Raw genomic sequence first — 26,602 nt, forward strand, 5'->3', positions numbered from 1 at the left:
TGTATCCTCCTATTGTTCCTCACATGTACAAGCCTGACCGTTTAATCTCTGTTGTGTGTGAGCATTTCTTATTCTGTCCACTCATTGAATGTTGGCATTCTGTCTTTGGCTTGGTATTTTTTCATTCATAGGCTCTTGCTGAGCACTGCACATTTAGGTCTTTAGTACTGAGCATACATACTTTTGTATCTTTGTCTCTATCCCAGTCTTTTTTGCAAGTTTCAGATATACAGTCAGGCTTTTTGTTGGACTTGCTGTTATGCTTTGAATTGTGTTCCCCAAAGATGTTGAAATCCCCCAGAACCAAATGTCACCTCATTTGGAAGTAAGGTCTTTGCAGATAACCAAGTTAAGATGAAGTCATTCAGGTGGGAATGCATTTAACATAATTAAATATGACTTGTATCTTTATAAATTAGGGGATTTATTTTTTGGCTGTGTCTGTGACTTGTGGGTTCTTAGTTCCCTGACCAGAGATCAAGCCCCGGCAAGAGCAGTGAAAGTGCTGAATCCTAACCACTGGACCACCAGAGAATTCCCCAAACAGGGAAATTCTGACACAGAGACAGATATGTAGAGAGGGGAGATGAGATGAAGACACACAGAGAAAGCTATCTACATGCCCAGGTGTGCCTGGAGCTACCGGAAGAGAGGCATGGGACAGATCCTCTCTCACAAACCTCAGAAGGAACCAACTCTGCTGACATTTTGCTTTTGGACTTCTAGAATTTTGAGACAATAAATTACTACTGTTTAAGCCACAAGCCTGAGGTATTTTGTTATGGCAGCCCAGGAAAGTTATACACACACCTGCTTGTTTATCCCACTTCTACTACTAATTCATGTCTCAAAGTCATCATTGTCTTCCCCCTGAAAAGGACTCTTCCTGAATTCTCTGGCTTAGTTATTCAGACCACTCTCTATCCCATATCTGAGGTTAGAGGCCCAGGACTCCTATCTCCTCTCTTCTCCTGCATCCATCTAACCCAATGCCATGATCTTTGAATTCTACCTCCTGAACATTATTCATGTCTTTCTTCTTTCCATGCCAGCTCTTCTAGCCCTAGGTCAGTCCTCACTGCTGCTGTGTGGACCACTAACTAGTTTCCCTGATTCTGGAATTGAGCCAGCATGTTCTATCTAGAGAGAAAATCTGCCCATGTCACTATCAATGCTAGGATACTCTTTAAGCTTTTTAACATGGCAAACAAGACCTCCATGCTCTGTCACACTCACCTCCCTACCTTAATCTTCTGTCCTTCACTAACTGACCATGTAGGCAAGTGACTCCCTTTAGAATCCATCTTTTTTCTTGCTTTCATGCTTTTGCATAAGTTGTTTTCCAACATGGGAAATTTTACCATAACCCTCCTCATTTAACATATAGATCAGGAATTACTTGCAGAAGATCTCCCCTTTGTTCTTCAGTTTAGGATTAGAACCCCTCATCTGTCTCCTCTAATGACCTGTATGTTCCCCTGCTATTGTACCTAAGATAATGCACTGCCATGTATTATTATGTCTATCTTCCACATTTGAATAGGGACTGTGTCTAATTTACTCGAGTGTTCCAAGGGTTTAGATTCTAGACTATGGAAAATCTCAGTAATTGCTCTTGCTTATTCAAATGAGACCTTCTTTATCCTTGCCCTAATTTTTCATGTAGAACTACTGTCCATAACATCAATTCTATACAAAATAACTTAATGGCTATAATCTATTCTACATGGTAAAGATCATCACGGGGAGCAACCTAGAATGTAGTTCTGGTCCCTCTGAACATGTTATGACCTACTGACACCCATAAATTATAATTTAAAGAAATACTGATCTATTTCATGTTCTGAGCTTTATATATGACTTTACTGAAATCGTTGGATCCTAGAAGGAGAAACATTGCAGTGGGTAATTTGAGGACAGTATTAAATGAGACTATTACATAGGGCTGAGTCGGTGGGAAGAAAACCATAAGATATTCCAGGGCTTGCAACATCAAGGCCAAAAAAGGTGTGAAAGGACAGGGAGAGAGAGATGTTACAAGAAAGTATGGAGAGGGTTGTTTGCTAGGAGCTGTGAACTGCAGAGGAAGGATCAGCCACCTGCAGTCTCCATAGGGAGGAACAGTAGAGATAAATACTCCTATCCTCACTCTCCTGCCTCCTCTGAAAATCCAGCAGAAGGCAGGAGAGAAAGTGTGGGGTGCAAACCACACAGGTCAGCCTCCTGGGGCCTGAGCAGGATGGAAGGGAGTGGAGCACACAAAGGAAGGAACACACGGACAATATTGAGCCCAACAAATATAAATCAGTATTCGTTTTTGCAAATGGGAGGAACCATTGCATTAGTGAGGTTATTGCCCTGCATTAAGAGTTTCAAAACATTGTTTCCTGCTTAGAGATCCAAAATCTATGAATCTAGTATACTGGGTCCTGTACAGCAGCTCCTTTGAATCCATTGTTAATTCTGTAAAGATGACAACTTTTTTCTTGGCTATCATTTTATTTGGATTTTCATTCATCAGATATTTTCCTCAAAAATAAGTCTGAGTAAAATAAAGAAATGATCTCAGATTTGAAAAGAGCTACAGCAAAGAAAATTTTTCTGTTTGTCCACCACTGAAGCCTTCTCATTTATGAAATAAAGTACCTAATGACTTTCCATCCGAAGTGGGGTAACTAAGAAAGAAAAATGACATAGAGTTAAAAATGTAATACTCCAACATAAAATAAAAATTAAAAAGTTTAAATAGTGCTTCTGTGGTTTTAACCATAGATGAAATCATTACTCTTTACCTTCATAAATGAGTAAGTTTTCTTTCTTTAGCCCAGTCTTGGACATCTGCTTTTCCAAAGATAAGATAGAAGATCAGTCCTAATGTGTTAATGACAAATGCCAAGGAAAAGACATTCCTCCACCCAAATTCAGGGTCCTGAGGAAACAAAAGTTCAAGTAAGTATTACCCCTTTTATTCCCTTTTCCTATGAAACTCACATTAATAGTTTAGAAGACAATGTTCACTAGTAGATCTTCATATAGAAATTCATTTCCTAAACACAGCTTAATAATTTGATGGAAAGAATTTCAAAATGGATTCAGGATGTTCTTTATAAAACCACTACAATATTGTATTGTAGTGGTTTTATAAAGTAATTACCCTCCAATTTAAACTAATTAATTAAAAAAATGGACTTAGGGATTTTTACATTTAACCTCCAGAATTGCATTTGTCATTATTTATCAAAGTGCCAAACACTTTTTCTTTTGTGTGAATCATGACTCTCTATATACATATTTACATATATATACACTAATAAAATTTCTTCTTCTCCAGTGCAAGAAGAATCTTGCAAGAAGACGACTGTGGGTTTTGAAGCTAGATAGGTCTAAGAAGAATTCTGATTCTACATCCTCTCAGTGGAAAGACATCCTATCAGATTTTAATCATCAGGAAATGAGGATATTAATACTTTATTTTCATAATTAGTATGAGAATCAATAAATTAGATTCAGTTCAGTTCAGTTGCTCAGTCATGTCCGACTCTTTGCAACCCCATGAATCGCAGCACGCCAGGCCTCCCTGTCCATCACCAACTCCCAGAGTTCACTCAGACTCACGTCCATCGAGTCAGTGATGCCATCCAGCCATCTCATCCTCTGCCGTCCCCTTCTCCTCCTGGCCCCAATCCCTCCCAGCATCAGAGTCTTTTCCAATGAGTCAACTCTTCGCATGAGGTGGCCAAAGTACTGGAGTTTCAGCTTTAGCATCATTTCTTCCAAAGAACACCCTTACTGTATATGAAATACCTATAATACTCCCTGCATGTACCAGACACTTAAACATATTTGCTTTCATTATCTCTTTGCTTTTGTATGGTTATGCAAATGAAAATTTCAAAATGTTGCAGAAAACATGACAAGTTGCATATATGCATGGACTGATCATCTTCTCATAGGATATGTAAGTCACTGTGTGATTTCAAAGACTGGAAATTACCAGTGGATCACCAGGGAGTGCTTTGGTTTCAGAATGAGGTCATGAAAGAAACTGTTCTGTATTTTCTTTTGCTACATTGATCTTCATGACAAAGTTACTCATGATTTAATTTTATTCTCCAAAATGTGAAAACGTTTCTTATGCTATTATCATTATGAGTGGATTTGGCAGAGCATTTTAAGAAACCCTGACAAGAAAACCTTACCTGACTGAGAAGAAATCCACTGACAGTGGGTGCCAGGACAGCAGATATCTGTGCAAACGCCCTTGAAGCTCCCATGAGAAAACTAGAATGCCTGTGGGTGACAGGAATGTTTCAGGCTAGATCCACATTTGTTTGGCAGCATGCTTCAGCCCCGGAATATATCATATATTAATAGCAATTATGTCAAAAAGACTTGTTCTGTGTATGTTCAATGAAAGGCACTGAGGCAAATCAATAATGCCCTTCCCTCCACATACCTGAAAATGGCCACAATCATCATTGCCCATGATTTATAATTTTGCAAAGTTTGAGGCTTCCAGAAGTCTGCAGGCTAATTTTTTTCAGAAAGTATGAAAATGAGAGTGGAGATTACAGTCCTACCTTGGAGCAATATCTAAGGCATTGATATAGACCCCTGGCTGACATAACAGGCCTAGTCCACAGGAGAGTGTCAGAAGGCTCACTGCTATGATATAGTTGGAGGCAACGTATGGCAGAACCAAAAGGAATGTTGAGGAGGGGAGACTTCCTAAGGAATGAGGAACAGACAAATTAAACAACAAACATTTTTGGGTGTTGTATGCCTTGTGAATTATCAGATATTTTGGCCCTGTTCTTACCTAGAACTGTGACAATTTTCCTCACTGTAACAAGCCTAAAATTCTTGGTCAGAAGGAAATCTGCCAGGTAACTTCCCAGGAGGCAAATGACCCAGGCAATAATGAAAGGAAGGGCAGACAGGAAACCACTCTGAAGGGAAAACACTGAGTTAAACCATCATAATAAAGGCCGTGAGACCACACCTTATACTGATAAATCACTAATAATCATACTGACAACTCTGAAATCATACTTTCCTAAGAAAATCAGTGGTCCCTTCCATCATACCTTCAGAAAAGCTACTCACATGACTGTTAAATTATTTCTTGGTAATTAAAGGTAAATTTTTCTAGATGAATGATTTGTGAAGACAGAGTCATGCAAACAGGAAAAATGGTTGGAGGGAAATATACTCACATTTCTAATATCAATGTTGAACACAGAGCTAATGTAAGTTGGTGCATATATAATTATTATATTAATTAACCACTGATGGCTGAAACAGCAAACACACATGGACCAGAGGGGTAGAGATCTGACCATAGCTTTGATGGGAAGAGGCTGCTTAGTAGAGCTGACCTGAAAACAAATTTGCTGATCAGAATAGTAAGATCTGAGACATGCTCACACGTTCATAGTCACTCTGATAAATTCAGATGCTGATACAAGATCTCTGGAGAAGGTTGGAGTTTTATGTGTACCTGTTGGGCCAAGGAGGATATGATATATTCTTTCTCTGTAATGTTTATCCATGGATGAGTGACAGGGTCATCATAAACCAAAACACACCAGAGAAGAAAGCAGATACAGCCAAAACCTCCTGCAAGCAGAGATTAAATTGGTAAACTTGTGTGTGAATTTCTTTTCAATTGGGACATTTTCTGGCATGGGTCCTGGGAAAAGCTCTTGCTCATAATATCTTCTTTCCACTTCTCAAAAAATTTACATGGATATGCCAGCTTTTTTAATAGGTCTAGAACCTATTATTTTACATTTCTTGATTATTTGTGTGTGTGAAAATCACAGACCCTAGAAATGGCATTAAACTTGGTATCTCAACTTTTTAAATATTAGCTAAGGAAAACTTTAGTGAAAGTAGAAGCAGTAACAGATTTTATTTTCTTGGGCTCTGAGATCACTGCAGATGGTGACTACAGTCATGAAACTGGAAGATGCTTGCTTCTTGGAAGGAAAGCTACGACAAACCTAGACAGCATACTCTGCAGTGATGCAGAGACATCACTTTGCTGACAAAGGTCCATATAGTCAAAAGCTACAAGCTTTTCCAGTAGTCAGATATAGATGTGAGAGTTGGATCATAAAGAAGGCTGTATACCAAAGAATCGACGCTTTCAAATTGTGGTGCTGGAGAAGACTCTTGAGGGTCTCTCAGACTGCAAGGAGATTAAACCAGTCAATCCTAAAACAAACCAACCTTCAATATTCATTGAAAGGACTGATGCTAAAACTGAAATTGTAATACTTTGACCACTTGATGTGCACAGCTGACTCACTGGAAAAGACCCTGATGCTGGGGAAGATTGAAAGCAAAAGTAGAAGAGATTGGCGGAGTATGAGATGATCAGATAGCATCACTGACTCAATGGACATGAACTTGAGCAAACTCCATGAGATAGTGGAGGACAGAGAAACCTGGTGTGCTGCAGTCCATGGGGTCACAGAGAGTCAGACATGACTTAGCAATTGAACAACAACAACAAAGGAAAACTATTTTTCTGCTCACAACACTTCTGATACTATCTGTGTTGGTTTTTCACACTAAGAAAGTCTCTATACATCTGTGTCTCTTTTGCTGTCTCGCATATAGGGTTGTCGTTACCATCTTTCTAAATCCCATATATATGTGTTAGTATACTGTATTGGTGTTTTTCTTTCTGGCTTACTTCACTCTGTATAATAGGCTCCAGTTTCATCCACCTCATTAGAACTGATTCAAATGTATTCTTTTTAATGGCTGAGTAATGTATGGCAAAACCAATACAATATTGTAAAGTAAAAAAAAGAAAATATATAACAGCAAAAAAAAAGAAAACTCAACATTCAAAAAACTAAAAAAAAAAAAAAAAAAGAAAGTCTCTAATTCTCTTCATACACCAAGCTATGCTAATGCTAAGTCACTTCAGTTGTGTCCGACTCTGTGCGACCCCATAGATGGCAGCCCACTAGGCTCCTCTGTCCCTGGGATTCTCCAGGCAAGAACACCAGAGTGGGTTGCCATTTCCTTCTCCAATGCATGAAAGTGAAAAGTGAAAGGGAAGTTGCTCAGTCGTGTCCAACTCTTAGCGACACCATGGACTGCAGTCCACCAGGCCCCTCCATCCATGGGATTTTCCAGGCAAGAGTACTGGAGTGGGTTGCCATTGCCTTCTCCATACACCAAGCTAGTGTCTTACAATTTAGCCCAATTCTGACAGTATCTGGCATTAGCACAGACCCTACAGAGTAAGGACTCAGTACATGGACTGCCCTCTACTTCAGATACTAATTGTGACTAATGAGTCCCCAAATTAACTTTACTACAAATTCTGAGGTTCCTGCAACTCTCTCTCAGTTTGATAATTTGGTGAAATAGCTCACAAAACTCAGGGAAATATTCATTTTTATTTACTGGTTTAATATAAAGGGATTTCCTTGGTGGCTCAGACAATAAAGTGTCTGCCTACAATGCAGGAGACCCGGGTTCAATCTCTGGGTTGGGAAGATCTCCTGGAGAAGGCAATGGCAACCCATTCCAGTATTCTTGCCTGGAAAATCCCATGGATGGAGGAACCTGGTAGGCTACAGTCCATGGGGTCACAAAGAATAGGACATAACTGAGCGACTTCACTTCACTTTCACTTTATTATAAAGGACATGATAAAGGTTCATGATAAATGAACAGCTAGATGGCATGAATAGGGTGAGATCTGGAAGGGTCCTGATTGTAGAAGCTTCTGACCCTGTGGAATTGAGTGCATGCTACCCTCCCAGCATGTGGGTGTGTTCATCAACCTGGAAGCTCTCAGAACCCTATAGCTTAGGGATTTTAAGGAGGCTAAATCATGTAGGCATACAATGCTGTGCTTAGTCGCTCAGTCATGTCTGACTCTTTGCTATTTCATGGACTGAGGCCCACGAGGTTCCTCTGTCCATGAGGATTCTCTAGGCCAGAATACTGGAGTGGGTTGCCATGCCCTTCTACAGGGGATCTTCCCAACCCAGGGATAAAACCCAGGTCTCTTGCAGGTGGATTCTTTACCATCTGAGCCATAACTGATTATTAATACAATCTGAAGCACCCTCTCCTCCCAGGAAGATGGAGGGTGAGGCCAAAAGTTCCAAGTTTGTAATTATGGCTTGGTCCTTCTGGTGGCCTCCATGCTGAAGCTATCCAGGAGGCCACCAAAAGTCACCTCATTAGATGAAAGATGCTCCTCTAACTCTCTATAGTTCATTCTGGATGGTTTCTACTGTTACTTTTAAGTTCATTAATCATTTCTTCTGTTGTATCATCTGTCATTAATTCAATCCTTATAATGTAGTTTTATCTCTAGAAGTTTGATTTAGGGTCTTTTAAAAATATATTTTGCTTGTCTTAACTCCTGAGCAAATAGAGTTATGTTATAATATAGTTATAATAACTATTCTTGTGTGCTAATTCTAACATTTGTGTCAGTTCTGGGTTGGTTTTGATTGATTGATTATTCTCCTTGTTATGGATTATATTTTCCTGCTGTTGTCCATGCCTGGTAACCTATGGTTGGAGCCATTATGGAGACATTATGAACTATACTTTGTTGGATGCTAAATATTTTGTATTTCTATAAATATTTTTGAGCTTTGTTTTGGGATACAGTTAACTTACATGGAAACACTGATCCTTTTAGGTCTATCATCATCATTTGTTAGAGAGATCCACAATAGTGTGTTCCCTGAAGCTAATTATTTCTCACTACTGAGGAAAGATATTTATGAGTATCCTGCCCAATGAGCCAAGAATTAAACTTTTTTTCAGTCTGCTTTGTGGAAACAGGTACTATCCATGATGCTCTATAAGTACTGGAACACTATTTAATCTTTTCCAATGATTTCCATCCTCCCCAGGCCTCAGATATTGTCCTCACACATATACCCAGATCAGTGCTCTACAGAGTATCAAGGAGGACTCTGCAGATAACCAGGGTTTTCTCTGTGTGCAGGTATCTCCTGTTAGGTACTCTTTCCTATTGGCTATATCTGCCTTACTCTCTCAGGGCTCTTCGCTCCATCTCAACTCTGATTCTTCTGTCTCTCACAAATCACTGCTTTTCAGGTTTGTCCCCTACTTTCTGCTAGGGCAGCAGATTTTAATCATTCTGCATTAATAATGCATCATGATGGACTTCCTTGGTGGTCCAGTGGTTGGGAATCCACCTGCCAATGCAGGGGACTCAGGTTTGATCTCTTTTGGGGGAAGATTCCATGTGCCATGGGGCACCTAAGCTTGTGTGCCACAACTACTGAAGCCTGTGCACCCTAAAACCTGTGCTCTGCAACGAGAAGCCCCTGCAGTAAGAAGTTCATGCACTACAAGTGGATAGAGAGTAGTCCCCACTCACCACGACCAGAGCAAGCCCACATGCAGCAATGAAGATCCAGCACAGCCAAAATTAATTAATTAAATGTTAAAAAAAATGCATCATAGGCAGGAGGACTTCCAAATTCTTTGATGGCATAGGTTCATTCTTCCCAACTATTATATTAAGACATTTTGTTTTACTAGGATCTTTCTGTCTTGACTCATTTCTTCCAGAAAAGTACACACAGTTAGATATCAGAAGAGTCACCCTAGATATGAAAACCTGGGAGTGGGAAGATAGTAGCTTACCAAATATATAGAAGACAAAAGGCCACCCGAGGGTTTGACTGATGATGCCACCCAGCAGGATGGCGATGCAGGTACCCAGCAGCATTCCTGCAAAGAGAGAATAAGGCCGTGGGGGCTGGACTGCCACCCACTAGGTGCCTACAGAAGGACAGGTGACATACTAGAGAGCACTATAACCATAAAGAGATGAGCATGGTAGAACATATATATGAACTTCAAATTTTGATTGAGTTCATAGGTTCTCCTAAAGACCCATTTTTCTGGCAGTTCCCTGGTATCACTTTAGATGATAACCATGCTTCCTTTTATGCTATTTTAATTTTTAATTACACAATTCATATAACATATATGCTTATTGTAAAAGTAAATTACCACAAGGAACCAAATGCTCCTCCAATACATTTCTACTCTTTTCTCTAATGTTAACCAGGAGCTACAATTTATTACATGATATATAATTGCATACTTTTCTTCTCTGTACACATACATAATATATATTGATATGCATATGTTGCTTTGTAAATGCATTTATAGAATATGTAGACAGCAAGTTAGATACATTTTCCTATTAATATGCTAACAACACTTTTTTATTTCCATGGCTTTACAGAGTATTCACATATATAGTGGGCACATTTCCCTTTTAAAACTTTTTCAAAACTAGACTGTTAGGTTTTTTAAATTTCCCAGATGAACATTAACATCAAGTGGTCAAATTTTATATATATATATATATATATATATGTGAGTTATAATTAACTTTAAATAAGTAGGACATAGGTACAATAATGTACCTATTGTCTCGTGACATTTATTTTTTAGTTGCAACCGGTCTTGTAAATATTTCCATGTCACTCTAGATTCTATAGCCATTGTAATTGCTGAACATAAACTTAACTATCACTTCTGAACATAAACGTAATTTATTTCTAAACAGTAAATTATCAGAAGTAGACTTGCTAAATCAAAGATTATACACTTTTTATTTTGACAGATACTGCTGACTGCTGCTGCTTTAAAAGGCCATATCAAATTAAGTTGCCAACAAATACTTTTTCTTCATCTCTTGACAACATTGGACATTCTCAAAATTCTAATATAGTTTTCCAATGTGAATATAAAACAGTATACCTTTTTTCTTTTTATAGTGAAGTTGAATTAATTTTCCTATGTCATTTTTTATTTCTTCTGTGAAAAGTCTGTTCATAACCTTTTAATTTCTTTCACCTAACTTTGCCTCAATTTATAGAATCTTTATGTGTTATAAATAATCCTCTGTCATGCTGGCTGCAATTCTATTCTCCCACTTTTAACTTTGTTTATGGTGTGTTTTGTAATCCAGCAGTTGTAAGTTTTCATGGAGTTCAGATCTATGAGGTTCCTCTGTAATGACTTCTAGACACTCATTTGCTTAAAAGGGCTTTCCTGATCCTACAGTTAAAAAAATAGATCACTTATGTTTTTCTTCTCATTTGGCCATGCAGTTTATTGAAGTGTCTCATCTGTGTTAACTCCTTAAGCTGCTGCTGCTGCTGCTGCTAAGTCACGTCAGTTGTGTCTGACTCTGTGCAGGCTCCCCCGTCCCTGGGATTCTCCAGGCAAGAATACTGGAGCGGGTTGCCATTTCCTTCTCCAATGCATGAAAGGGAAAAGTGAAAGTGAAGTCGCTCAGTCGTGTCTGACTCTTAGCTACCCCATGGACTGCAGCCTACCAGGCTCCTCTGTCCATGAGATTTTCCAGGCAAGAGTACTGGAGTGGGTAGCCAGTGCCTTCTCCAATCTCCTTAAGCACCAATATCCAAATTTACAACTGAGGAAATAGAAACATGGAAAAGTTAATTAACCAGCCCAAGGTCATATAATTAATAAGAAGGAAAGGTAGCATTTGAAATGAGATTGCCTGACTTCAGGACACAAATCAATGAAGATGGAAATCAGTACCTTTTTCCACCACTGCATCCATCAAAGCTTGCGGGGAGCTGCCCGTGAGAACGGGGTCCTTTATCTAAAGGACACAGCCCTGGGAGCTGCCTCAGTCCTTGAGGGTTTGCTTGCAAACATAGCTCTCTGTCCCGCCACCCCAGAGATTAGGCGATTATTTACTGCAGACACCTGGAGTTCTGGACAAACTTCTCACACACAAGGAAATGTTATCTGGTGTAAGAAATAATAACAGGGTGCCATTCCCATGCTCTCAAGATTTTTTGTGACTTTTAGTAAGATGTATAGGTCAGCCAAGAAGAATGTTAACTGTCTTGTCTTTCGCACGCTCTCCTGTATAAATATAAGATGCTGAATAAAGTCGTGGTCAGACCGCTTCCCTTTGTGGAGACGTGTCTGATCCTCTCGACCCCATCTTTGTTGTAGTATTCTTTTGCTGTAGTATTCTTTCTCAGCCGCGTCGTGCACGTTCTCAGGACCTGATCGACTTTGCCGGCTGGCTCCGGCAAAAGCTGCATTCTTTTCTCTAAACTCTCTGCCTTTATGCCAGTTATAATGGGGGACATGTCACTGCATCAATCCAAGACCTGGGCCCCTCTTGTTCTTTCCACCTGTTTGCACCCTATCTTAAATGTATTAACTCACCCCCTTTTCCTTCTTACGTCTCACTCTGTATTTTAAATTGGCTTGACAAACTGCAATTATAACACCTGTTTTTGTCTGTGAGCCTAACTGTTCCATGACTCCTGGCTTGATTGTGTACCTGGGACTACCACTGTATTGAGGCAATTTCCCCATGATAGATATGCTTTATTTATTCAACATTTATGTTTCTAAGACTTATCCATGTTGTTGCATTCAACTATTCATTTTCATTGCTGTATGATATACGATCCTTAGATTAAAGGTGCATGTGTGTGTGTTTCCATTACTTATGAGATCTGCCTCAAATATGAGCTACCAAATCTGTTTAGTCTGCTTCTTCTTCTTCATTAATTTATTGAGCTTCTCAAGTGGTTATAAAGCTTCCTACCTATAGGTATACCTTTGTGGGCCCATTAGAAGAAAATAAAATACAGTATATTTTGTCCTAGAGGCTAGCAGTAGCTAGGCTCTTCTGCTAAGGAATTCCCCAGTGGCTCAGTTGGTGAAAAATCTGTCTGCAATGCAGGAGATCCAGGTTCGATCCCTGGGTAGGGAAGATCCCCTGGAGAAGGAAATGGCAACCCACTCCAGTATTCTTGCCTGGAGAATTCCATGGACAGAGGAGCCAGGCAGGCTACAGTTTGTGGGATCCCAAAGAATTGGACACAACTGAGTGATTCACTTTCACTTTCACTTTCTGCTAAGGACAGGTACTTTTCTGAAAGTCCTCCTCCAATCTCAAGAGCTGAGTGATGCTGTCCTTAGTGCAGCCTACTAGGGAGCCCTAGCATGAGTGGAAATGGTAGTTTCTCTGAGAATCATGAAGTAGGCAGGTAGGTTCAGTTCACTCCACCTGTTGATGGGTTCCTCCAATGACTTTTAGTCTAGGCCTCCCAGACAACCATAAGTTCTGTGTTCACAGAACCAGGTTCTGGAGGCCATCTACCTGGGGCTGCTGATTCCCCAAAACCAAAGACAAGGGAGACTCTAGAACTTGCAGTCTTGTACATTCCCAAGATTCCTCTAGACAGTCAGCTGACCTATCCCAGGTGCTCTGTCCCTATTTAACAGAAAATGAGAAGAAAAGGAGTTGCCACTTTTATAAGGTCACTGCCTTCATTCCAGTCTTTTAAATTTTCTTTCATGCTTTCCAACTCCTGAATTTCTTGTACTGTATTCTGGAACAGTATCTCGATATTTGTCCAGTTCACTGATGAGATGGCCTTATCCTCATATAGGTATTCAGATCTCTCATTTCAATTAAAAAATACTAGCAGTAATATTTTTTTTTCTCATTAAACTTTTTTTAATGGGTCTCAAATTCTGTGACAGATTTTTGGTCAAGTTGTTTTCATTACCTGTGGCGGATTTGTTTTGATGTTTGGCAAAACTAATACAGTGTTTCAAGTTTAAAAATAAAATAAAATAAAAAGAAAAAAAAGAAAAAAAAGTACTGATTTTAAAAACTAATAACTTAAACTGCCACATACAAAACATATGGTCCACAAAAACATTCTCCTTTCCTTCTGAAGGTTTTACGATGCATTGTTATCATTAACCAGTCTTTTACTATTAAACTTAAATGGCCAATTGAGACAAACAGTTCTGAGACCGTTCTTCCACCACTGATTAAGACTGGGGTGGCAGGTATTGGGGATAATATTCATTTAGCCTTCTGAGCTTTCTGGGCAGACTTGGTGACCCTGCCAGCTCCAGCTGCCTTCTTGTCCACTGCTTTGATGACACCCACGGCGACTGTCTGTCTCATGTCACGCAAAACGGCCCAGGGGAGGATAATCAGAGAAGCTCTAGACACACATGGGCTTGCCAGGAACCATATCAACGATGGCAGCATCACCAGATTTCAAGAATTTAGGGCCATCTTCCAGCTTTTTCCCAGAACGACGATCAATCTTCTCCTTCAGCTCAGCAAACTTGCAAGCAATGTGAGCTGTGTGACAATTCAGCACAGGTGCATATCCAGCACTGATTTGGCCTGGATGGTTCAAAATAATCACCTGAGCTGTGAAGCCAGCAGCTTCCATGGGTGGATCATTTTTGCTGTCACCAGCCACATTGCCACTACGGACATCTTTGACAGACACGTTCTTGACATTGAAGCCCACATTGTCCCCAGGAAGGGCTTCACTCAATGCTTCATGGTGCATTTCTACAGACTTCACTTCAGTTGTTACATTGACTGGAGCAAAGGTGACCACCATGCCAGGTTTGAGAACACCAGTCTCCACACGACCCACAGGGACAGTACCAATACCACCAATTTTATAGACATCCTGGAGAGGCAAACGCAAGGGTTTGTCAGTTGGGCGAGTTGGTGGCAGGATGCAATCCAGAGCTTCAAGCAGGGTGGTTCCACTGGCATTGCCGTCCTTACAGGTGACTTTCCATCCCTTGAACCATGGCATATTAGCACTTGGCTCCAGCATGTTGTCACCATTCCAGCCAGAAATTGGCACAAATGCTACTGTGTCGGGGTTGTAGCCAATTTTCTTAATGTAGGTGCTGACTTCCTTAACAATTTCTTCGTATCTCTTCTGGCTATAGGGTGGTTCAGTGGAATCCATTTTGTTAACGCCAACAATTAGTTGTTTCACAACCAGGGTGTAAGCCAGAAGGGCATGCTCACGGGTCTGCCCATTCTTGGAGATACCGGCTTCAAATTCACCAACACCAGCAGCAACAATCAGGACAGCACAGTCAGCCTGGGATGTGCCTGTAATCATGTTTTTGATGAAGTCTCTGTGTCCTGGGGCATCAATGATGGTAACATAGTACTTGCTGGTCTCAAATTTCCACAGGGAGATATCAACGGTGATACCACGCTCACGTTCAGCTTTAAGTTTGTCCAAGACCCAGGCATATTTGAAGGAGCCCTTTCCCATCTCGGCAGCCTCCTTCTCGAACTTTTCAATTGTTCTCTTGTCGATCCCACCACATTTGTAGATCAGATGGCCAGTCGTGGTAGACTTCCCTGAATCTACGTGCCCAATGACAACGACGTTGATGTGGGTCTTCTCCTTTCCCATTTTGGCTTAGTATTTTTAATTAGCAACTATTCTTTTTAAGTGAATGTCATGTACACATATCCCCCTGGGTCTCTCTGATATTATTCATTAATTATTTAAAATCTTCTCTTTTTCATTCAGATTAATTGCAGTTTTTGAGTTTGGTTTTTCTCTTTCACTCTCTTGATTTTCTCCAAATTTTTGAGGATTTAGGAAGACCATTCCTTATTTATATTTGAGGACATCCCTTAGTCAGCTGTGATAACCAAAGTGAATCTCCTTAGTCTAAACTGGAGCCTCTACTCTCCTACCAGTGGATGTGAGCTCTGATGACAAAGATTAAACCTCTGGAGTTGTGAAGGACTCTCAAAAGGCATAAGGTCAGGGGTGTGTGTATGTGTGTATACATGGCTTGTTGTCTGGACTTGAAGAGTCCTTGGCTCTCTAACTCAGCACTCATACTTTGGCCATCTACAATGTGTTAGAGATGTCCATCACCAAAGGTTGTATATTGTCACCCTTCTTATTTAACTTATATGCAGAGTACATCATGCAAAAGTCCAGGCTGGATGAAACACAAGCTGGAATCAAGATTGCTGGGAGAGATATCAATAACCTCAGATATGCAGATGACACCACCCTTATGGCAGAAAGTGAAGAAGAACTAAAGAGCTTCTTGATGAAAGTGAAAGAGGAGAGTGAAAAAGCTGGCTTTAAACTCAACATTCAAAAAACTAAGATCATGGGATCTGGTCCCATCATTTCATGGCAAATAGATGGGGAAACAGTGGAAACAGTGACAGACTGTCTTTTCTTGCACTCTAAAATCACTGCAGATGGTGACTGCAGCTATGAAATTAAAAGATGCTTGCTCCTTGGAAGAAAAGTTATGAGTAATCTAGACAGCATATTAAAGAGCAGAGACATTTCTTTGCTGACAAAGGTCTGTCTAGTCAAGGCTATGGTTTTTCCAGTAGTCATGTATGGATGTGAGAGTTGGACTATAAAGAAAGTTGAGCACCAAAGAATTGATGCTTTTGAATTCTGGTGTTGGAAGACTCTTGAGAGTCCCTTGGACTGAAAGGAGATCCAACCAGTCAATCCTAAAGGAAATTAGTCCTGAATATTCATTGGAAGGACTGATGCTGAAGCTGAAACTCCAATACTTTGGCCATCTGTTGCGAAGAACTGACTCCTTAGAAAAGACCTGATGATGGGAAAGACTGAAGGCAGGAGCAGAAGGGGACAACAGAGGATGAGATTGGTTGGATGGCATCACTGACTCAATGGATATGAGTTTGAGCAAGCTCTGGGAATTGGTGACGGACAGGGAAGCCTGGCATGCTGTAGTCCATAGGGTCTCAAAGAGTCAGACACAACTGAGTGACTGAACTGAACTGAATGTGTTAGCCATACTGTTTCCATTTTCCATTACTCCTCAGTGTAACTGAAATTTCTTCCTCTGGAGATTTCATTCCAGGCACACTGTCCAGGCAGATCATTATCAGAAAGTTGTTCTCAGGAGAACTGAGAGCAATTCCAAAGAAGATTAAGTTGGATCCATACCTTACACTCAACACCAGTATAAATCCCAGTATGTCAGAAATTTAAATATAAAAAAAATGAAACCATGCATAATCAATAAAAACCATGGTTGGATGCTTTTGCAACATTTTCAACTATGAGTCAAAGTCCAAAAACCATAAAATAAAAGAATGATCAATTTGACTACATAAAAATGCATTTTTGAAAAATGGCAAAAATCATTATAAGCAAAATCAAATCACAAATGACAGCCTGGGGAAAATAACTGAAAGTCATGTCAGAGACAAAGGACCCATCCCCTAATTTATAAATACTTGATCAACATTAAGCAGAAGACAAAGAATCTTGTAATGAAAAAAAGAGTGGTCAAAAACCAAAAAAGCCAAACTGTCAAAGAACTCAGTGAAAGAATGTTGGATTGTAGTGGACTCGTTTCAGTGATATGTATTTACCTGATATGGCAATGCCACAGAGTCGACTTCGTTCATGTGGAGGACTCCATCTTTCCCAGATTGCAAACTGACCCCCATATTCTAACCCCTGAAATAAAAATAGAGTTGTTGATACGTGGTCCCACAGAGATATTCATATTCAGTCATATTTATAAAATATCTGGGTACCAGGCTCATGCCCTGAAGTATTCGAGTTGCAATGAAGAAAACTAGTCCAAAGTCAGCTGCCAGAGGGGTGAAAAGAACAAGAAGTGAGGATCCAAGCAGAGCAGCACCAACCACTGGCTTTGTTCCTACTCTTCCAGCCAGGTATCCACTGGGAGCCAGTGTCAGAATCATGCCATAGTTGATAGCACTAAAGATGATGCCCTGGATTTGAGGGTTCCAATCATACACAGGGGCCTTAAAGAAAAAGACAACGCTTTGGTAAGCCATGCATAGGAAGGCCCTTTCATAACTTAAGAAGCTTCTTTAGATTTTTCACTTACTTATAAATCACAGTTTCCTCAATTAAAACTTTTTAACATATAAATTCTAGAAAAATATAGGGAGGGAGGTGAAAGGGGGTTCAGGAGGGGAACACACGTACACCATGGCTGATTCATGTCAATGTATGGCAAAACCCACTACAATATTGTAAAGTAATTAGCTTCTAATTAAAATAAGTAAATTTTAAAAAAAATTCTAGAAAAATAAACATTGAAATGAACAGCAAAAACAAAAACATAACTTGAATCTTTCATTGCTTACCCTTGCAGGAAGACTCTTTGGGGAATTATTTGGATCACCAAAGGAATCAACAGGCAACCCCTCAGTGGAGTCATTAAATGAGGGCTGATGGTTTGTGCTGTTGACCATGGCTACCATGGTGATATTCATGATAATATTTTGTGCCATTATTATGAAGTTGCAGAAATGTACGATGAAGGCTATTCCATAGCGAGTGGAACAAATGCTAGGAGCTAGAAATATTAAGACAGTGTATTAGCACTTTCCTTATCGAACCTTTATTTACTTTTCACAAGTTAAAATACAGAAAAGTATCTCCTGATGATTCAAATGCACTTCTATTGGCTTTGGGAAAGAAAGATTACAAAAGGAGGAAACCACTGAGTTGAGTCAAAGGATGTTTTATACCACAGTTTTATAGACCCTGACTTGTTCTGGGGAGTTCTGTTCTTCTTGCAATTTTGTCTTTCCAATTCTTAGGTAATTGTAGTCTATGGCTGATGAAATTACTCATAGTTAAATATATAAAGATATGATATATATTAAAAGTAAATACATACATAAAAATAAAATATGTATATATTTAAATTATATAATTTATAAATACTAAGTTATATACATATATACATAGATAATGTTAATTTTAAAATATTGAACAAGTTGTTCACTGGTGTAGATTTATTATTCTTCTCATATGTCTTAGTGAGGGCAAACTTTCACTTAAATTTTGAAATTAAACCTATAAGTTTTCTCATTAGAAAAAAATTGATACCTACAAACTATGAAAAATATAGTAAAAAAATAACAGAAAAAGAAATGAGCACAAAATTAAAATAATCTGTTTTTGTACTTTCAGTAAAGATGGCTATTGCCAGGAAGAAAGTATTGCAACAATTCAGAGAGAAGTGAAGAAGCGTGGACTAGGTTGGCAACTGTAGAAGAACTAAGATATGATAAGATCCCAGACAGATCCCAGTAGGTGAGTAACTGAATATTGGTTTCAAGTTTACAGATTGGGGGAGGAGCATTGCGGGGATTCTTATTCTAAACAGCAGGAAGAATGGAGTTGGCTGTTCACTGAGGAAGAGATCTGTGGAAAAAGAAGGTTTGAGGCAGTGGAGTGATAAAGAACTTATTATTGGACAGTTAAGACAAGGATGCCTTTTAAGCACTCAGAAGATGCTGAGAATGTTGTTGGATATAAAACTCTAGAGTTTAGGAGAGATGTAGAGGCTGAGGCATAACACTGGGATTTAATAATCTACAGATAATACTTGAAGCCATGATATTTAGAAAATGAGAATAAATAGAGAAGATAACCAAGGACTGACTAGAGTTCTCCAACATTTGGAGGTTGGATAAATGGGGAGAAATTGGCAATAGAAACCGAAAAAGAAGGGTAGGTGGGATAGGAGAAAACCAGGAAGAATGTGGTGACCTCAAAGCCAAGGCGTAAGGGGCTACAGCTAGGAGGGAGTCAGAAGGTATGTCAGATGTTTCTGGTAGGTTATGTAACATGAGGACTGAGAATTAACTCATTTAACCCTCACAACAATCCTGTGAGGCAGCTACTGCTATTGTTTTACAGGTGCAGGGAGGTCAGCTAACAGAATAGCTCAGGTCTCTATGCTCTTATCCACTGTGCTGGCCCTATTCTGTCCCAGATGATTCCATGAGAATATCTTTGCCACAACCCCAGTGCCCTATGGGGTTTGTAGGTGTAGGAGAGGAGGATAATACTATGCATCATCAAGAAGTCCTCAAAACTTCAAGAAAAGAAGTGTCTTGAGGTTTACAAAAGAGCCTTTCCCCCAATGCTATACTCTCTTAAGTGGAATACTAATCTTTGCATTGAATGGAGGGAAGGAGGAGGAATTTGAAAGAAACTGGAAAATACACTGTAATTGGAATGAGGAGTTCAAAAATAATATCTTTGTAAAGTTTTCCTTTTTCAGGAATGGATGATGATTTCCAATGTCAATCAGATTAGCTAATAATTTATCAGTTCTTGTGGCCTCTGATTTCTCCAATGTACTTTGGCATCATAGAGGCCAAAGGCTATTAAAAGGGATTATCAGCAAACCAGGTGACTAATGCTTCACAAATGGGTGGAATGAAGACCCACCTCATGTGATTGCTGAAAGATCCACTAGAGAGTATATTTTAAAGGCTTAGTCTGCTGCTTGCTGCATATTAAGTTACAGGCAGCACAGTGGATAAGAGCATAGATACCTGAGCTATTCTGTTAGCTGACCTCTCTGCACCTGTAAAACAATAGCAGTAGCTGCCTCACAGGATTGTTGTGGGGGTTAAATGAGTTAATTCTCAGTCCTCATGTTACATAACCTACCAGAAACATCTGACATACCTTCTGACTCCCTCCTAAGTTCAAGTGTTCCCTACAGGCTCCTATAGGCTTCCCTGGTGGCTCAGACGGTAAAGCGTCTATCTACAATGGGGAAGACCTGGGTTCAATCCCTGGGTCAGGAAGATTCCCTGGAGAAGGAAACGGCAACCCATTCCAGTACTCTTGCCTAGAAAATCCCATGGATGGAGTAGCCTGGTGCAGGTTACTCCGTCCATGGGGTCGTAAAAAGTCGGACACGACTGAGCCACTTCACTTCACTTCACAGGCTACTATATGTGTCCTAAATCTCTGTGTCTTTTTGACTGCCCTGAGCAGTTTTCAGAATCTTAGTTCCCTGGTCAAGGATCAAACCCAGGTCCCCTACAGTAGAAGTTAGGAGTCTTAACCTCTGGATTGCCAGGGAATTCCCACTATATGTGTCCTTAAAAATGGTTTCCTGTGTCTAGTGAAAATATATGAAAAATAATGTTGGTGCAACATCTCATGTGTTCAATTTTTAAAAGTCAGTATATAATACAAAAATACTGCATTTGGTCAAATTTACTTAAGGTACATCATTTTTGCTCCACTAAGAATCAACTGATCAACTAATTAACAAATAAAACTTAATAGATTCAAAACTAAATTCCTATGTTTCCCCTCCCAATCCTGCTCCACCCAAATTGCTTTCCAACTCAGCTGACAGAAATACCATCCTTCCAAATACTTTACAATTTATCTTTGATTTTTCTTCCATAGCCTATATCTCATCTACCTAGAACAGAGTGTTGTCTTTACATTCAAAATGTATGTAGAATTCTACAGCATTTGCAGTGCTCTAGTTATACCATCGGAGAAGGCAATGGCACCCCACTCCAGTACTCTTGCCTGGAAAATCCCATGGACGGAGGAGCCTGGTAGGCTGCAGTCCATGGGGTCGCTAAGAGTCAGACACGACTGAGCAACTTCACTTTCACTTTTCACTTTCATGCATTGGAGAAGGAAATGGCAACCCACTCCGGTGTTCTTGCCTGGAGAATCCCAGGGACGGGGGAGCCTGGTGGGCTGCCCTCTATGGGGTCGCACAGAGTCAGACACGACTGAAGTGACTTAGCAGTAGCAGTAGCAGTTATACCATAAATTTGGTCACACCCTTTTCTGCTCAAAATTCTCCATGTGGCCTCATTTTGTTAAGATTAAAAACTAAGGTCTCTATAATGGCCAATGGAAGTGAAATATTTGTAACCATTGCTTCAGATTTGTATTTTTCTTAGGAAAAAGGCCCAAGGAAGTACTAATTCCAACTGTAGACAAGTGTCATGTTAAAGGATATCATGAGATGTATATATACATGTATTGAAAAGGAAAATGGCAACCCCCTCCAGTATTCTTGCCTGGGAAATCCCATGGACAGAGGAGCCTGGTGGGCTACAGTCCATGGCGTCACAAAAGAGTCAGACATGACTTACAGTGACTAAGCAGCAACAACATATATGTGTGTGTGTGTGTGTGTGTGTACACACGCACATACATACAGATACGTTATATATAATATATACAATGTTATATCTATATAACTACATCTATCAGTTAATCTATGTATATGATGTGCTAAGTCGCTTCAGTTGTGTCTGACTCTTTGTGACCCATGGACCATAGCCCGCCAGGCTCCTCTGTCCACGGGATTCTCCAGGCAAGAATACTGGAGTGGGTTGCTATGCCCTTGTCCAGGGAATCTTCCCAACTCAGGGACTGAACCCACAGCTCCTGCAGCTTCTGCATTGCAGGAGGATTCTTTACTGCTGAGTCACTGGGATAGGTAAGAAAAAAAGAAAAAAAAAAGTAGCTACACAACTTAAATATACAACCCCAAGAAGAATTTTCAGGTAAAAAAATACTTTCTCTATTGGATATACAGGAAAAATAATATGTATCCTTTAAGAATAATGATTATAAGGCAAACAGGAACATGTGTGGTCCAAAATATACAACATAATATATACATCACAGAATTATGTAAAATATACATATAAAGAGAGACAATAAAAAAATCACAGTGGTTGAATTAAGCTTATTAATTTTTTCATTTCTTGATTTTTTTTAAGGTTTCTGTAATTTTAAAAATTTTCCTAATTAAGCAATGTAATTACGCTTATAATATTACATGCAGTAACAAGCAGAGTACACAATACTGCAATGTACAATGTGTAGACAATTTGGTAGCAATTATCAAGAATATAAATGCATATGGATTAAGATTAGAAGGTAATCATCAAAAGTAAAATACATTTTTAGAATAGTGGTATTTGTTTCTTTCATTTTGCAAAGGTACAATAATAGTATTGAATACTGGATTTCAAAAAAAGAATTATACAAGTTAAAAGATACAAATTCATTTCTTTGCATTATAACATTGTAAAAATCCACCATAAAATCCTAAAACCACCTAGTCGAGACCGAGTTTACCTTTCCTAGGACTGAGCTTCTCATCCCCTTGTATATCTTGAGAGTTCTTCCCTGCTGTGGGACTCAATTCTGTCATAGTGGCAATTGTGTTCTTCTCTTCTGATGTCTGTTTTTCACCTCTCAGGGTGATGGAGTGTGATCCAGTATATCAGGCATGAGAAAAGAGACTCCTTTAAAACACTTAAAAAGTGGGCAAAAAAAAAAATTAAATAAAAATAAAAAGTGGGCAACAGGCAAACAAAAGCTGGTGGGAGTCACTTGGAGTCAAGTAGTCCACCTGACCAGGAGCCACTCTCCTATCTAGCTACCCCTTTGGCAAGGTAGAGCAGGCCAAAGTAACCTAACTCTAATTCACATCTGGCTGAGTCTTGTCCAACATTTATTTACATTGTTTAACCTGTGATCAGAAGCAGCTTTGTTTCAGGAAGAATCTCAAACTCTAGAATCAGAGGACCTCTGATACTTCTTAACTTTGCAATAGCAGATGAATTAATAGACTGTTCCTTTATCTGTCAAACTACTGTGATGAATTTCATTAACTATTACTGACTACCATAAAAACAAGTTGGGCCATTCCATCTGGGTTGGGTAGAAAAGGATCATCACCTACTCTTGGCTCAATACAATGGGTATACCTAAGGTTTGGAACTGTTTATTATTTAGGATCTGGAGTACTCACCACGTGCCGATTTCAGAGTGGTAGATTTGGAGCTTGGCGTTCCTTAGTTGATATCCAGGCTTGTGATTTACCTAATGCACCAAGTGTTACCAGGAGCAAATTTGTGTATTTCAGTTTCCCATCTGTTGTTACTAACAATGACAACAACAACAATGCAGCTGCAGCACCTTCATCAAGGATTTATACAGATTCAATAGACTGCGCATGGTTGCTATATGGTTTATTGGCATCATTGCTGGAGTTTATTTCACTCAGCATAATTATTTTGAGTCTCATCTATGCTGCCCATATTAATACTTCATTCCTTTTTATTGCTGAGCAATACTTCATGGCATGGTTATACCACAATTTGTTTACCCAGTCACCTTTTGATGAAAAATTGCATTATTTGCAGTTTGTGGCCATTAAAAATAAAGCTGCCATGAACATTCAAGCACAGGTCTTTGTTTAGACATGTGCGTTCATTTCTCTTAAATACCTGTAAGTAGAATGGCTGGGTCATATGATAAAGATATGTTTAACTTTTTAAGAAAATGATAGATTGCTTTTCAAAGTGGTTGTACCATTTTACATCCTCACTAACAGTGTATGAGAGAGTTCCAGATCCTCTACATACTAAACAGTTTGATGTGGTCAGTCTTTTTAATTTTAGACATTCTGAAAGATGTGTAGTAATATCTCATCATTGTTTAATTTTTATTTCTCTAATGAGGTGGAGCATCTTTCTATGTGTTCATTTGCTATTCATATATCTTCCTTAGAGAGGTATCTCTTCAAATCTTGACATGAGGAATTCTAATTCCCTGGTGTGGCCAGGACTTTTTAAAAATAGACCTTTTACACCTGAAACTAACAATATTGTAAACCAACTATACTTCAATTTTACAAAATAGGGCTTATACACATAGGTTACCTGCCCTGATTTTAAGCACAAATATTGTTTGGGAAATACTTGACTAAATAATAAATATGTGGCCATACACATTGTCTTGTACAACCTGGCAATGATTAACAAGCATATGTTTTTTTTATTAACAACTTTTCTCCATGTGTGATATTTATTCTTACTTCCATGTTCTGCTGTGATGTCAATGTAACTCTGTGGTTATGAGACTTTACCGTCCCCCTACTGTAGGACTATTTGGACTGGAACATTCTGAATGTCAGATTACTTCCAGTTTTCTACTATCTCCATTCCAGACAACAAGGCATGCCTTGTCTTGGAAACCAGAGTGTCCAGTCCCAGCAGATGTGACCATATACATGAAGATAATTCTCCCAGGAGATTTTATAAGCATTCACTCACACAGCTAAACAGGTGGCTAAGCATAGAGAGCAAATACAGATCCACATAAGGGAAAGCTCTGAGAGCATTTGGCTATCAAGGGAATATCTGAATTTCAGGAAAGCTTAGTGACCTCAAGAAAGTTTTCTGGCTGGATGCCCTGGCAGTGAAGTTGCCAGGATAATTTCACTCCCATTAGCCTCCAAGGTCTATGCATATGCAAAAGAAAGTACATAAATATCATATGTGTTTTTTATTTATATATGTGTTTACACCCACATGTATAATCACACATATTTTTTAACAGCTACCTTATTTCCCACTATTGGTCGAGAAAACCCTGCTGGTTGCCTGAATCAGAGATAATATGGCATCGTGAGATGTTTCTGGTTTGAAGTCATGTTCACAGGGAATCATTCTGAGGTTCACCTTCCTGCAGAGCCCCCTGGGTTTAAAGGCTGGGGTGTTCTAGCAATAGCACCCTGTCTACACATCTGAAAGGCCACAAGGACCACCAAAAACTTGTAACTTCTACATCCCTGCCTTGAGGATTCTCCCTGATCACCTCCTTCAAACTATCCTCAACACACCTACCATTTTCTGGTGGCCCTGGTGACCATTCCATTGCCTCTTCTATCCCCAACCATTTTTGTTTGGTTAAATTTCACACCATCTCACTGGTTCTGACTCAGCATTCCTCTAGATGCTGTCTTAGACCAGAGTCACCCCCAGCTCTGTCTTGTGTCAAAGTCCTGGACCCTAATCGATCTAGGTAGGAAATTAAGGCAATGAACTTAACTACAAAAGGCTGGAGTCCTTCAGGACACTGGGAATAGCCCTGTTGCTGCTGTGAATCTGCCCAGGAGAAAAATCCCGCACAACCTTAATGGGGGTGGGAGGGAATGAATCTTCATGTAAGAGATGGTGATGCGATTGCTAATGCTTTCTTATCTGGAGTGTTCTTTCACAACCACTCTATAGCTCTTCCTGTGTGTCCCACCAGCTGTTGTGACAACAGAAATTATGATAACCACACTTATTAACTACTAACCCAGGCAGTTCACATCAACACCAGATGGAGATATTATTGACCCTCTTCATCCAGCTCATCCCATTGGTAAATGAAAGCACTGATGTTTGTTCACAAGCCCCCAAATTGAATTCCCAAATCTCAGCCTTTAAACATTTCACTGGAGCACCTGTTTCTTGGAAAGGTCTTCCACAGTTGGCATTTTCTCAAAGTTTTGGGTTATCAGGCACAAAACTTCAGGTTCCTGCTTCTACCTCTCTTCTATCCATGTTATTAAGGAGATGGGGCTTTTATATCTTCACTCACTTTTTTTTTTATCAATATGAGAAAACCTGAGACTTGGGGGTATACAATATACAATATACAAAAAATTTACAACTGTTACACAGAAAGGACCCTTCGAGGTCTTTCACAGCAACACCAAGATAAGTGACTTACCGATTTAGTGTCTGAGGAAGGACTTTGATTTAGAACCTGCTCTCCCTTCAAGCTCTCACCCTCTACAACTTTGCCCGCAAGCAGCTGCAGATGCTTTGCCACTCTGGGGCTTGACTCGGTAATCATTAATGAGATTCATCAAACTAGAAGCTAAATGAGAGGGCGTCTTGCCAAGTGGCCGTTGGGGAAATGTGCCTTGAATATTCAGAATTTGAACCTCCTCTGCACTTTCACCTGCTTATCCACTGACATGAGATTCTTGACCTTTCTCCTTGGATTCAGTTCAGTTCAGTTAAGTCGCTCAGTCGTGTCCGAGTCTTTGTGACCCCATGGACAAAAGTATGCCAGGCCTC

The 26,602-nt window shown here is 39.6% G+C and overlaps 2 protein-coding genes and 1 pseudogene across 4 annotated transcripts in view; 1 reads left to right on the forward strand and 2 right to left on the reverse strand.

The window, feature by feature from the left end:
- SLC17A4 (solute carrier family 17 member 4) overlaps nt 1-3,519 on the forward strand; it is a 101,678-nt gene extending 98,159 nt beyond the window's left edge. The window contains exons 11-12 of the transcript XR_006549082.1: nt 2,824-2,949; nt 3,332-3,519. The gene's annotated coding sequence lies outside the window, so the exon portion shown is untranslated. The remainder of the gene's footprint in view (nt 1-2,823; nt 2,950-3,331) is intronic.
- Nucleotides 2,494-26,602, reverse strand: SLC17A3 (solute carrier family 17 member 3). 3 transcript variants are annotated; one of them, XM_006051212.3, is made up of 14 exons: nt 26,250-26,600; nt 23,497-23,567; nt 22,818-22,997; nt 18,026-18,237; nt 17,444-17,677; nt 17,276-17,363; nt 9,667-9,753; nt 5,501-5,619; nt 5,217-5,378; nt 4,820-4,949; nt 4,581-4,728; nt 4,200-4,290; nt 2,793-2,929; nt 2,494-2,675 (listed from the first exon to the last, which is right to left on the reverse strand). In XM_006051212.3, exons 3-13 carry the CDS (start codon nt 22,891-22,893, stop codon nt 2,795-2,797), a joined length of 1,482 nt encoding a protein of 493 aa, XP_006051274.1. In that variant the 5' UTR covers nt 22,894-22,997; nt 23,497-23,567; nt 26,250-26,600; the 3' UTR covers nt 2,494-2,675; nt 2,793-2,794. The 3 variants fall into 3 exon arrangements, with proteins under 3 accessions (XP_006051274.1, XP_006051273.1, XP_025122528.1); XM_006051211.3 differs by having other exon boundaries at nt 23,497-23,627; XM_025266743.2 differs by lacking the exon at nt 17,444-17,677 and having other exon boundaries at nt 23,497-23,627; nt 26,250-26,602.
- LOC112579698 lies at nt 13,786-15,314 on the reverse strand (annotated as a pseudogene).

Source organism: Bubalus bubalis, chromosome 2 (assembly GCF_019923935.1).
Source record: "Bubalus bubalis isolate 160015118507 breed Murrah chromosome 2, NDDB_SH_1, whole genome shotgun sequence".
Lineage (NCBI taxonomy): Eukaryota > Metazoa > Chordata > Mammalia > Artiodactyla > Bovidae > Bubalus > Bubalus bubalis.

Excerpts from the sequence above, each read along its gene's own strand:
- SLC17A3 (XM_006051212.3), bottom strand. The coding sequence starts at position 22,893 with ATGACAGAATTGAGTCCCACAGCAGGGAAGAACTCTCAAGATATACAA. Across the intron at positions 5,620-9,666 it reads TTTTGTCTTCTATATATTTG|GAGGTTTTGGCTGTATCTGC; the intron begins GTAAGCTACTAT and ends CTCTGCTTGCAG. Across the intron at positions 4,729-4,819 it reads GAAAATTGTCACAGTTCTAG|GAAGTCTCCCCTCCTCAACA; the intron begins GTAAGAACAGGG and ends CTCATTCCTTAG.